The following is a 13,145-nucleotide window of genomic DNA, read 5'->3' on the forward strand; positions in this document are numbered from 1 at the left end:
GCTGCCCACATTACGATTATTGTCTGATGACTGCTGCCCACATTACGGTTATTTACTGGTAAAATGCTGCCCACTTTACGATTATTTTATGGGGAAATGCTGCCCACTTTACAATTATTTTATAGGGAAATGCTGCCCAATTTATGATTAATTTCTGGTGAAATGCTGCCCGCTTTACGATTATTTTATGGTGAAATGCTGCCCACTACGATTATTTTATGGTGAAATGCTGCCCATTTTACGATTAATTTCTGGTGAAATGCTGCCCAATTTACAATTAATTTCTGGTAAAACATTGCTGCATTAGGATTATTTTATGGTGAAACACTGCCCCATTACAATTATTTTATAGTGAAACGCTGCCCCATTACGATAATTAGGCATCTATGGGGGGGTCCATCCTCATTTTCACAGGGGGGCCCAGTGATTTCTAGTTACGCCCCTGAATATGACTTTCTGTCAACGCTTAAGTCTGTCCAACTTCAGTGCACAGTCAAGTTGTCCATCCTAAATGCTCCTCCTCTCTGCTTACAGGTGAACACGTTTCAGGCTGTGCTGAGCACCGATGGCAATCAGACATTCCTCCTCTACAATTATGCTGATATTCAGTGGCCAAGTGTGGCAAATGGTTCCATCCAGGAAGGACGTACTGCCCTGGTGAGTATACCCATTACCGGCTGAGTTAAAGTCATAGCATTTATAGGTGCCTTTTGACAGCAGATAAACCATTTCACAATTGGCAAAAAAATGTGGCCTTGGTGAGTGAACCCACATGACTCATTGAACAGAAGTTATTTAATTCATTGGTAGCTTTTGATAGCTGGTGAACTATATGCAGTTTGCCTTAAAAAAAACACTTGCTGATGGGTTACAGCTACATTTCATTAAACCCTCAACATTTGATTAAATACATATACAAAATGTGGCACTTGGGGGACACGTCAGCACATTTCTCACTATTTCTGCCCACATGTAATGGAGGGGGCATTGGGGGGGTGGGGGTGTTTACTGCTGACTTATGACTCGAGTATAAGCCGTCAAGACCCCCACTTTTGGGATCATTTTATGTCCCCAAAAATGTGGCTTCTACTCAAGTGTTTACAGTAGATGTAAAAGTGTTTTTCCATTATTTCCTGTATTCTACAGGCTGGGCTTAACAGTGGTTTGAATTCAGGATACTACACAATTCCAGATTCTATGACTCCATCTATAAGGAATATATCATCTACAAGCAATGTCAATGTACCTGGGCGTTGGGCATTCAAAATGGACCAGTTACATCCAGAAGATATCGCTGGAAATATCGGTAAGTGTGCACTGTTTTCCCACTCCTTAGTAAAGAGCATGTGATTTGCAAATGTGTTTATTGCTTGTTTATTACAGGAAATATATTGATGGCCAATAAAGGAAATTCTACAAACACTGTTTTGTTTTTCATTTTAGATAATTCTACAGATGTTCTTTTGGAAACTACGATTGCCCCAATCTACAGAACATCTACTCCAGCTCCTGTATTATACTCTTCAGGTACATTCACTGAGTTGTTCTTTTTTCTTTTCTGCCAAATAACTGTTTGGATGAGTGTTGTATAAGTATTTATTTCGTATTAAATGTCCAACATGAAACAATATGAACAAACGGGATATCAGCCTATAAACTGTATTTATATTGTACATGTAAAAGGAAGATACCGTGCACCTATCTCTTGAACAGTTCCATAAATTTATTCCATTCCTCAGCCAAAAGTAAACAGTATTGACATGTACAGAAAGAAACGTCAAACCTGTATGCTGGAAGTTGTTGCGGTGAAGGAGGGAGGGGTGACCAGGGGAAGATTCGGAAGGCACTACAGCCGTTTCACGCCGCTAGGGCGTTTGCTTACATGCGTGTCCGTGAAGAGCCGGCGCCGGAGAGCTTCCTGTATAGGACTTTCAGGCCACGCCTCCGGCGCCATCTCATTGGTGCAGAGTGACAATGGGGAAAGGTCAGGGGTGAGGGGGCGGAGCTTCGCCGTCCAGCGGCGAAGGACCTACATCAATGTGGGAAATCAGGTGACGCTGTGTAATAAATCTGGAAGAGGCATAAACGTCCATTACATTAACGTGTGCATTATCTGTGACTCTGTGATGAAACTCATCAGTGCAATCAACATTATCTATGTGTTGCAAAGAACATTAGTACCTAGATAAAACATTAAAGTGTACCTAAATCAGAGGCGTAATCGCCGTGCTCTGTGCAAACTAGCATATATCCACACCGTTTACCTGAGGATATTACATTTCGCTCACTTATTTTATCTCTGGAATATATAAAATAATTCTTTTATTTATACATTTACTTAATAAGAACACCCCATTTGGAGACCCCCACAACTAGAAAAACCCCATTAAAAAGACCGGGAGAGGCTGTGCGAATCCCAGAGACCTTATGGGTTATATTAACCCTTTTCTTGACATATCCTTATGAACAAAAGAGGGGGGACTACATTATTATTACACTAAAAGGGTGTTTTTTGCTTAAAGTTAGGGGGAGAAAGCCCCACACTTCATTGCTACAGGGACATCCTCCGTCCCCATGACGTTAATATTTATGAGGTACTGACAGAACATCGAAGGAGTAGAAGAGAGAAGAGGAAAAGATGGGGGTACGGAGAGGTCCCTCATAGTCTGGGGGGTGGTCCCCCATTTGTACTTCGGAGAACCATACCCCAGCACCATATCACCTGCTGTGTGCAGGAAGGGGCTATAGTAGTCCCCAGATCTTAGGGGTACCATCAACCCCATGTCCCCCGGTTCACCCAAGGTGGATAGTTGCACCCTTAAGGTTGGCTGCCATGCACTGAGTCATACCAGGTATGTAGGTCAAGGAAACAATTATTTTGCTTCCTGTTATGCATAGGTAGAGGTGCTATGCTAACATTGATAGGGCCATGGTGTAAAGATCCAAACTTGGCCTGAATACAGTTTTGGGAGAGAACCCCCAGGCCCCACGGTCCTGGGGGTTATATTGTAAAGAAACGCGGAAAAGCCGCCGCTTCTACTCAGAGCAAGGCGGCTGTTTCCGCGGATGGCATGGCGGAACGCGGAAAAACCGCCGCGTCTGACGCGGCGGTTAGCACGCATGGACCTGGCACTGACAATTTGTCCTAGCGCGGGGAGACCGCCGCCGCCTATGCGGGTAGCGCTGCGGCCAATCCCGCGCATGGCTCTGCAGGGACATTGCAAGACTCGACAGGTGTGGCTGGGACCAGTAGTCCACCTAGATTCAGAATGACACGCGCGCGCGCGGAGAAGCAGAGCTTATATCGCAGCCAGAAAAGGGTCAGCTGACCAAGCCGGTCAGCTGACAACTCTGCTTCTTTTCATTGGTCCAGCACTTAGGGGAGGTGCTGGAGAGCACTGGTGTATATATACTGGGTGCTGGTCATTTTATGGTTGTCTGGCGTTGCGATCACAACGTGGTAGTACTCAGGCCTTGTTCGTATCTGTGTTCTAGCATAGTTTCCAAAGGTGTTGACGATCACGGACCTCACACCTTAGCGTTAGGAATTTGAACTGTATTATTTTTTATGACCTTTTGCCTGCCTGCCTATCCTCCTGAATTCTGATTCTGTACCTTGCTATTTTCTGATACCCTGTTGCCAAACTCTGCTAGTACCTGAACTCTGTATTTGCCTTCTGACTCTGTACCTCGCTACCTCTGATACCCGTTGCCGAATCCTGCCTGTCTATTGGTTTACGAATCTGTCTCCTGAATCAGTACCTTATCTGTCTGTGTGTTAACGACCTGGATTGTGCGACCTCGAGAACTGGCCTTACTGTTAGAGGCAGTTCCCAGATCTGTTAGTGACACCCCCTCATTGGTGTCACTCACGCTCTGTCCTTCCTACTCTTAGCCTAGCTCCTCCCCCGGGAGAGTCTAGGCCATAGGAAGGAACTTACTTCTGGGCAGTACTCCTTACTGCTCCTGCACCTCCTCCTGCTGAGGTGCCGTTCTTGAAGTATATTGTTACACCAAACACTCTTACTACTCAGGTGTCCAGAGGTTAGTAGATATATCTGATTATCGGTGATACTGCAGATCATCTATAATCGGGTATATTCTGCATTCTCGGTGATACTGCAGATCACCGGTAATCAGACCCTCTCTGTGTTACACCGATCGTTACAGAACGCCAGACCAAAACAATATGGACGCACGCACTGACCGTCTGAGCGCATTTGCCACCTTGGTGGATAACATCAACCAAGTGCTGGGTACTCACCAAGCGTTAATTGATGCCCTATCAGGGTCTGTACAAACCCTCCAGACGTCAGTGGATGAGGTGCGATCCCCTCCTAGCGTTGACATACGTATGCCCGTACCCGAAAGATTTTCTGGCCACAGATCTGACTTTCGTAATTTTAGGAGTAGAGTGTTATCCTATTTCGAGTTGAGACCCCGATCTTCAGGAACCGAGGCCCAAAAGGTCACATTTATTAAAACCTTGTTATCTGGTGACTCCCAGACATGGGCATACAGTTTGCCCACCGGAGATTTAGCCCTTACCTCTGTAGAGGAATTCTTTAAAGCCATGGCTGTAATTTACGATAATCCGGTCCTTGCCTCGACTTCTGAGCGGAAGCTCAAGCTCTTGCATCAAGGCAAAGGTCCGGTCGAAGATTATGCAGCAGAATTTAGGAGGTGGTCAGTTACAGCTAGATGGGACACTTATGCCTTATTAGATTGTTTCTTGTCAGGGCTGTCCGATGAGGTCTCTGATCTTATGCTAAGTCAGCCTGAGCCCAGAACAGACAGTCGATGAGGCCATCTCAGCGGCCATTCGAATCAACCGCAGGCTGCGCTATCAAAAACAGACCAGGGGTAGTCACCGTGTTAGAGTAGTCTCTTACGCAGCAACCCCAGGGACCCCTCCTCCTGCTGTCTCGTCTCCTCCCGTCTTGCCTCCACCCGAGCCAATGCAGATTGGTCGGTCTAGGCTGTCCCAGGTGGAGCGAAGACGGAGGATGACTGAACAACTGTGTCTGTACTGCGCTGAAGGGGGACATAGAGTACAGAATTGTCCTAATAAGCCGGGAAATGCTACCGCCTAGGAGTTGTAGGGGGTAACACCCTAGGCGTACGTCTCTTACCCCAAGAGGATAAACGGTTACTCCTCCCTTGTACAGTTACATGGGAGGATAAAACCGAGATCACTGAAGCCTTTATTGATTCAGGCTCTGAGGCTAATTTTATGGATTTTGAATTTACTAAGAAATTGGGTATTCCGATCGCCCCGGTAAAACCACCCATTCAGGTTACGGCAGTAGATGATTCCCCTTTGCAGAAAGATCATCCGCTGTCTCGGACACCGGAGGTGGGAATCACTATAGGGGTACTACATACAGAGAAACTGCAGTTTTTTGTATTACACATGACATCCTCCACTATCATCTTAGGGATGCCCTGGTTGCACCTTCACTCCCCACAGATCAATTGGGCCACCGGTCAGCTAACGAGTTGGTCAGATCACTGTGTTCAACACTGCTTAGGGAGGGTGACTTTGGGCCAAACCAGGATGCATGTGGAAGGGGTACCCGAGCAGTATTCAGACTATTCAGATGTGTTTTGTCCCAAGGCTGCTGATAAGTTACCTCCACATCGCCCTTTCGATTGCCCCAACGATCTCCGGTCTGGTTGTATGCCTCCTCAGGGCCATCTGTACAACTTGTCTGGGCCTGAAAAATTGGCCAAGTAGGAGTATATCCGTGAAAATTTGGCTAAGGGCTTTATCCGCCCATCCCGATCGCCGGCCGGGGCTGGCTTCTTTTTCGTAAAGAAAAAAGACGGGGGCCTGCGGCCGTGCATTGATTACCGGGGCCTGAATAAAATCACAGTGAAGAATCGCTATCCGTTACCCTTAATAGACGATGTATTCACGCAGGTCACCGACGCTAAGATTTTTTCGAAGTTAGATTTACGAGGGGCATACAACCTAGTACGAATTAGAGAGGGCGATGAGTGGAAGACGGCCTTTAACACACCCGACGGGCATTACGAGTACCTAGTGATGCCCTTCGGGTTGTGTAATGCCCCGGCCGTTTTCCAAGAACTCATCAATGAGGTCTTCAGAGAGGTGTTGGGGAGATTCGTTTTAGTTTATCTTGACGATATACTTATTTTTTCCAACAACCTCTCTGAGCATAGGATCCATGTTAGATTTGTGTTAGACAAACTGAGACAGAACTTGCTCTACGCTAAATTGGAAAAGTGTATATTCGAGGTAACATCTGTCGCTTTCTTAGGGTACATAATTTCCACCTCGGGCTTGTCTATGGACCCTGCCAAGGTCTCCGCTGTTCTAGAATGGCCTCAGCCGGTTGGGTTGAAGTCTCTTCAGCAGTTTTTAGGCTTTGCAAATTACTATAGAAGGTTCATAAGGGGGTACTCCACAGTCCTTTCGCCCCTCACCAGTCTCACAAAGAAAGGGGCGGATACCACTCACTGGTACCCTGAGGCTTTTCAGGCGTTTTCTACCTTGAAGGAATTGTTCTGCTCGGCCCCCATCCTAAGACACGTGGATACTTGCTTTCCTTTTGTTGTTGAGGTGGACGCCTCGTAAGTCGGAGTGGGGGCTGTGCTGTCTCAGCGGTCAGGCTTGCAGGGTAGATTGCATCCGTGCGCCTATTTTTCTCGTAGGTTCTCCCCAGCAGAGAGAAACTATGATATAGGCAACAGGGAGCTCTTAGCCATTAAACTGGCCTTTAAAGAGTGGCGTCATTGGTTAGAAGGAGCAGAACATACGATCACGGTTTACACTGATCCCAAAATCTGGAATACATCGAGGGGGCTAAAAGGTTGAGCCCTCGTCAGGCTCGATGGTCCCTGTTTTTCTCAAGATTCAGATTTATTATTACGTACACTCCGGGTAGCAAGAATACCAAGGCAGATGCCCTCTCCAGGTGCTTTGAACCAGAGACAGCACAGCCCTCTGTTCCTGACACCATTGTCCCACAAAGATTGGTGCTAGCTACAACTGAAACTTGGGAAGACTGGAAGGAGACTTTGTGTCCCTTCCAGCAGGACATCCCGGAAGGGAAGCCGGATGGGGTTATGTTTATTCCGCTACCATTTCGTCTCCAGGTCTTGGAGATGTTCCAGTCGCACAAGAATGCGGGACACCCTGGGGCATCTAGAACACAAGATCTCGTGGCCAGGTGTGCGTGGTGGCCTTCTCTGGCAGCGGACTGCAAAGAGTTCGTTAGGGAGTGTGTGGTTTGTGCAAAAAGTAAGCCCTCCCGGCTGGCACCTGTAGGTACGTTGCAGCCTTTGCCCACCCCGAGTGAGCCGTGGACCCACTTGTCCATGGATTTTGTGGGTGAGCTTCCCAGGTCTCAGGGCATGTCGGTCATTTGGGTGGTAGTCGACCGCTTCAGCAAAATGGCCCATTTTGTGCCCTTGAAAGGATTCCCCTCGGCCCAGGAATTTACCGACTTGTTCATCATCCACGTTTTCCGGCTGCATGGCATTCCAGAAAACATAGTGTTTGTGATTTTGGAGGGCATTTTGTGACCAAATGGGCATGAAGCTGTCATTTTCGTCAGGCTACCACCCACAGACCAATGGTCAGACTGAAAGAGTTAATCAGTCATTGGAGCAATTTCTGAGGTGTTACGTTGCCGAGGCACAGAATGACTGGGTCAAATTTCTGCCCTTCGCAGAATTTGCACAAAATAATTTAAAGAGTTCTTCCTCTGTATTCTCTCCGTTTCAGGTAGTGAATGGGAGATTGCCCAAGTTCTCCCTATTGCCAGTGGCCTCCACTCTGTTTCCAGCTCTGGAGGCCTGGCAAAAGTCTTTTAAGGACATTTGGTGGACCGTGAGAAACAATTTGGAAAAGGCGTTTCAGAGTCAAAAGGGTCAAGCTGACAAGAGACGTTCCTTAGAGTGGAGGTTCCAACCAGGAGATTTGGTTTGGGTGTCCACACGTCACTTGACCCTGAAGCAGCCTTCAGACAAGTTGGGCCCCAGGTTTGTAGGTCCATTTCCGGTAGCTAAAAGAATCAACAATGTCACTTATGCCATTGATCTTCCGGTCAGCATGCGTGGAGATCCTTTCATGTGTCCCTACTCAAGCCAGCAGTCCATGTGGGTCCCACTCCTCCTCCTCCTGTGATGGTAGATGACCAACCTGAGTACGAGGTAGAAAAGATTTTAGATTCACGAGTAGTACAGAACTCGGTACAGTATCTGGTGCACTGGAAGGGGTATGGTATTGAGGAAAGAACATGGGTACCTGAGGGTCGCATGCATGCTGATAATTTGAGAAGGGAGTTCCACGCCCTACACCCTGAGAAGCCTGAAAGGAGCTCCACTCCTCGGGGGGGGGGGTTACTGTAAAGAAACGCGGAAAAGCCGCTGCTTCTACTCAGAGCAAGGCGGCTGTTTCCGCGGATGGCATGGCGGAACGCAGAAAAACCGCCGCGTCTGACGCGGCGGTTAGCACGCATGGACCTGGCACTGACAATTTGTCCCAGCGCGGGGAGACCGCCGCCGCCTATGCGGGTAGCAGTGCGGCCAACCCCGCGTATGGCTCTGCAGGGACATTGCAAGACTCAACAGGTGTGGCTGGGACCAGTAGTCCACCTAGATTCAGAATGACACGCGTGCGCGCGGAGAGGCAGAGCTTATATGGCAGCCAGAAAAGGAACAGCTGACCAAGCCGGTCAGCTGACAACTCTGCTTCTTTTTATTTGTCCAGCACTTAGGGGAGGTGCTGGAGAGCACTGGTGTATATATACTGGGTGCTGTTCATTCTCTGGTTGTCTGGCGTTGCGATCACAACGTGGTAGTACTCAGGCCTTGTTCGTATTTGTGTTCTAGCATAGTTTCCAAAGGTGTTGACGATCACGGACCTCACACCTTAGCGTTAGGAATTTGAACTGTATTATTTGTTATGACCTTTTGCCTGCCTGACTATCCTCCTGAATTCTGATTCTGTACCTTGATATTTTCTGATACCCTGTTGCCAAACTCTGCTAGTACCTGAACTCTGTATTTGCCTTCTCACTCTGTACCTCGCTACCTCTGATTCCCATTGCCAAACCCTGCCTGTCTATTGGATTACGAACCTGTCTCCTGAATCAGTACCTTATCTGTCTGTGTATTAACGACCTGGATTGTCCGACCTCGAGAACTGGCCTTACTGTTAGAGGCAGTTCCCAGATCTGTTAGTGACACCCCCTCATTGGTGTCACTCATGCTCTGTCCTTCCTACTCTTAGCCTAGCTCCTCCCCCGGGAGAGTCTAGGCCATAGGAAGGAACTTACTTCTGGGCAGTACTCCTTACTGCTCCTGCACCTCCTCCTGAGGTGCCGTTCTTGAAGTATATTGTTACACCAAACACTCTTACTACTCAGGTGTCCAGAGGTTAGTAGATATATCTGATTATCGGTGATACTGCAGATCATCTATAATCGGGTATATTCTGCATTCTCGGTGATACTGCAGATCACCGGTAATCAGACCCTCTCTGTGTTACACCGATCGTTACATATATATAGTGCTCGTCTCTCCTTAAAGGGATACTGTAGGGGGGTCGGAGGAAAATGAGTTGAAGTTACCCGGGGCTCCTAATGGTCCCCCGAAGACATCCTGTGCCTGCGCAGCCACTCACTGATGCTCCAGCCCCGCCTCCGGTTCACTTCTGGAATTACAGACTTTAAAGTCGGAAAACCACTGCGCCTGCGTTGCCGTGTCCTCGCTTCCACTGATGTCACCAGGAGGGCAAGGCACAGACGATACTGGGCCTGCACAGTACGCTCCTAGGTACATCAGTGGAAGTGAGGACCTGGCAACGCAGGCGCAGTGGTTTTCAGACTTTAAAGTCTGAAATTCCAGAAGTGAACTGGAGGCGGGGCCGGTGCATCGGTGAGTGGCTGCTCAGGCACAGGATGTCTGCGGGGGACCATTAGAAGCCCTGGGTAACTTCAACTTTTTCCCCTGACCCTCCTACAGTGTCCCTTTAAAGGTAGATAAATCATATACAGCAAGCAAGGGAGCTCAGAGCTGACATTGAGTACAATGAACTGCAATATAGACAAACTGACTCACAATAAACCCCCCCTCCCCCCTTAAAACCAAGCAGAAACATCCGGACTAAATACACGTGTCCAAATATAGGAGTGCACTTCCTATGATACAGGGATCCAAACATGCATGTGTATATACTTTCTTCTGGCCCAGATTTGATCTGCAATAAAGAGACATCCAAAACCAGATTACAGCGTGCAAGTCTTCGGCATCGCCCCTGTGTGCAATGACATGCACGCCTCTATATTGACTATATACGCAACCATTACTGACATATGCATCTAATGTCAAGCCTCAACCAGCTATGCTGCAAGCTTAGAAAGTTTGTTTGGCTGTTGGCTAGCCCACTTACGTGTACCACTGGTAGAAATGTGTACTTCTGTGCGATTTCTCACGTCTCAGCTAAAGCTGATGTGGTGCAGTGACTTGGTAATCCCTTCACGGTAGGATGCGGACTGCCCCGTTATCATACTGTGGAACTCAGTGCAGCCGCCGCTAGGAGGAAGGTTGCGGAGGCACGGGGGACATACACCATGCCTACTGAACAGAGGACATCACGGAACACATGACGTGTTTCATCCACTTAGGATTTCTTCAGACGTGCAGCGTCAGGCTAAAGGGCACATACTTTTATACCCAATAAGGCATTAACATATAGCGGAAAAATTTAAAAACACAGTTGCCATGGAAACATATGTTCACTCTATGGGAAGCAGTCAGTTAACCATTAAAGTGACTCTTAAGCCCCCCCCAAAAATGAGTTTTACTCACCTGGGGCTTCCAATAGCCCCCTGCAGCTGTCCGGTGCCATCGCCGTGTCCCTCCGATCCTCCTGTTACCGCCGGCGGCCACTTACGGTTTCACCATCACCCGCCGACAGGCTGGGAATGCGAGTGATTCTTCACGTTCCCAGCCACAATAGTGCCCTCTATGCTGCTATAGCAGTCCTCTATGCTGCTATAGCAGCATAGAGGGAGCTTTTGTGGCTGGGAATGAGAGGACTAACTCTCATCCCCAGCCTATCGGCGGCTGACGGCGAAACCGGAAGTGGCCAGCGGCGGGGACAGAAGGATCGGAGGGACACGGAGAGGGCACCGAACAGCTGCAGGGGGCTATTGGAAGCCCCAGGTGAGTAAAACTCATTTTTTTTTGTCTTAAGGGTCACTTTAAATTGGACCCAAACCAAACATTTTTTTTAATTCAAAATATTTAGTTGCACCACTCTGACACATACAAAGATAAATAAATACTCCTTCATACCTATGAGCATTTCAGTGCATGCTTTTCACCCTTCTCTTTTCATAACTAGGGTTATACTGGGGGCAGCCATTAGCAATTCCTCCATTGCCGGACACCAGTTTGCCGGATTTTTTCCCGGCAATTTGAAAGGACGGGAGGGGTTACTCAAAAAAAAATATTTTATATTTGTCATCATGCAGTTGAAAAAAAAGGCTGCTATTTATTATTATAATTTAGAAAATAGATTGTATTTCTGAAATCTTGTATTTTTAATTTGGGTCCACTTTAAGCATTTTGATTAGCAGTGGGTTCCATATTACAGAAACGCCTTCACATTCAAATTCTTGTTTAGTCCAAACGACATTAAACTCCCACATTTATAGATCAATTCCGATTCCTTTTCTCTAAATTCACGATCAAAATTGCCACGCCTGGGGCTAATGTTTAGTTTATATATGCCCATAACTTGCAAGCCCCTTGGATTTGAGTCATGTTCTGTTTGGAAATGCATAACCATGGGATTGAAGTTTTTCCTATCCACATTTGGGTTTCTTATATTTGCCACATGTTCTCTTATACGGACATTTAGAGCCCTATATGTCTTTCCTACATAAATGCGATCGCATGGACAATATCCAAATATGGAAATTTCAAACATGTTTTTTATTTCTGCTTTTGGCCAAGAAATATAAATAATCAATAAAGCCAATTTTGCATTAGCACAATCAAGGACAGGTACTGTCCACTTTTTTTTGTTAAAAAAAAAACACATTCAGTATAACATTGCCATTAGAACACCTCTGCAACAGGCAAGGGCAGTTTATGGGCGTGACCAAATAATGTATGTGAACTTGGCAAACAAGGGTTTTAATTAACATTTTGTGACATCCCTGACATGAGTTGAGTGACGACCCACCAAACATTCTCCTCACTACTTGATCCACAGTTTTCTTCTAGAACCCAGGTGATGTTTTCACACCTTGTCAATAAAATGCCCTTTTATGCCACAATTATAAAAAGAAGTTGAATAAGTATCTTCTAGAAGAAAACTCAGAAGAAAAAGTTAATTGCAAATGGGCCCTTGCCCCTTCACGACTACCAGATGTGCTTCTCACAGTCACACTGACATATAACCTCTTATCAGGTATCACAGAGACAATAAGCCATACATCGCTGCAGTCAGAGAAGTTGGGTGCTATAGCACTGGGATATTGGCATAGTGGATAGCTCCCTTGCCTTGCACTATCTTCATGGAGGTCATATGTTCTCCCTGTGTCTACGTGGGTTTCCACCGGCACTCTGGTTTCTTCCCACATTCCAAAAAACATACTGATAAGTTTATTGGCTCCCCACTACAACTGGCTCTAGACTATGGTACATGCACTACACGATATTAGATTGTGAGCCCCTCTGAGGGACTGTAAAGGGTAATACTCTGTACAGTGCAGCGGAATATGTCGGCACTATGTACATACTAAATAATTCTAATAATAATATTAACCATTATAACTTCAATTTTGCAAAAGGTATACCCGCCAAGCTCTAAGTAGTTTAGTACTTTATGCATAAGTCTTATCATATAATTTCAGGATGACTTTCATCTTTTTACGAATGGTCCTTCTTAGTTACCAACCCTGAATATTATTTGTGATAATTAATTATTTTAAACAAAAAGACAGTAATTATATATCTATTTTTCAGATCTTCTCTATCCTTATGGACCTCTCATTGATGCCGTCAGCCCAACGTCAGATGATGGCGGAACACCGTTAATCCCTCTTTCGACATCACTACACCTCTTCGGCAGAAACTACTCCTCTCTTTATGTGAGTAGA

At 46.5% G+C, this 13,145-nt stretch overlaps 1 protein-coding gene across 1 annotated transcript in view; it reads left to right on the forward strand.

Annotated features, from left to right (window-relative positions):
- Nucleotides 1–1,184: 1,184 nt before the first annotated feature.
- Nucleotides 1,185–13,145, forward strand: part of LOC137522290 (uncharacterized) — a gene marked incomplete at its 3' end in the record, with an annotated part of 138,123 nt that continues 126,162 nt past the window's right edge. Inside the window, exons 1-3 of the mRNA XM_068242320.1 lie at nt 1,185–1,306; nt 1,444–1,527; nt 13,012–13,136. Coding sequence (XP_068098421.1) covers nt 1,198–1,306; nt 1,444–1,527; nt 13,012–13,136 — 318 coding nt within the window. The remainder of the gene's footprint in view (nt 1,307–1,443; nt 1,528–13,011; nt 13,137–13,145) is intronic.

The sequence above is a fragment of the Hyperolius riggenbachi genome, chromosome 6, assembly GCF_040937935.1.
Source record: "Hyperolius riggenbachi isolate aHypRig1 chromosome 6, aHypRig1.pri, whole genome shotgun sequence".
NCBI lineage: Eukaryota > Metazoa > Chordata > Amphibia > Anura > Hyperoliidae > Hyperolius > Hyperolius riggenbachi.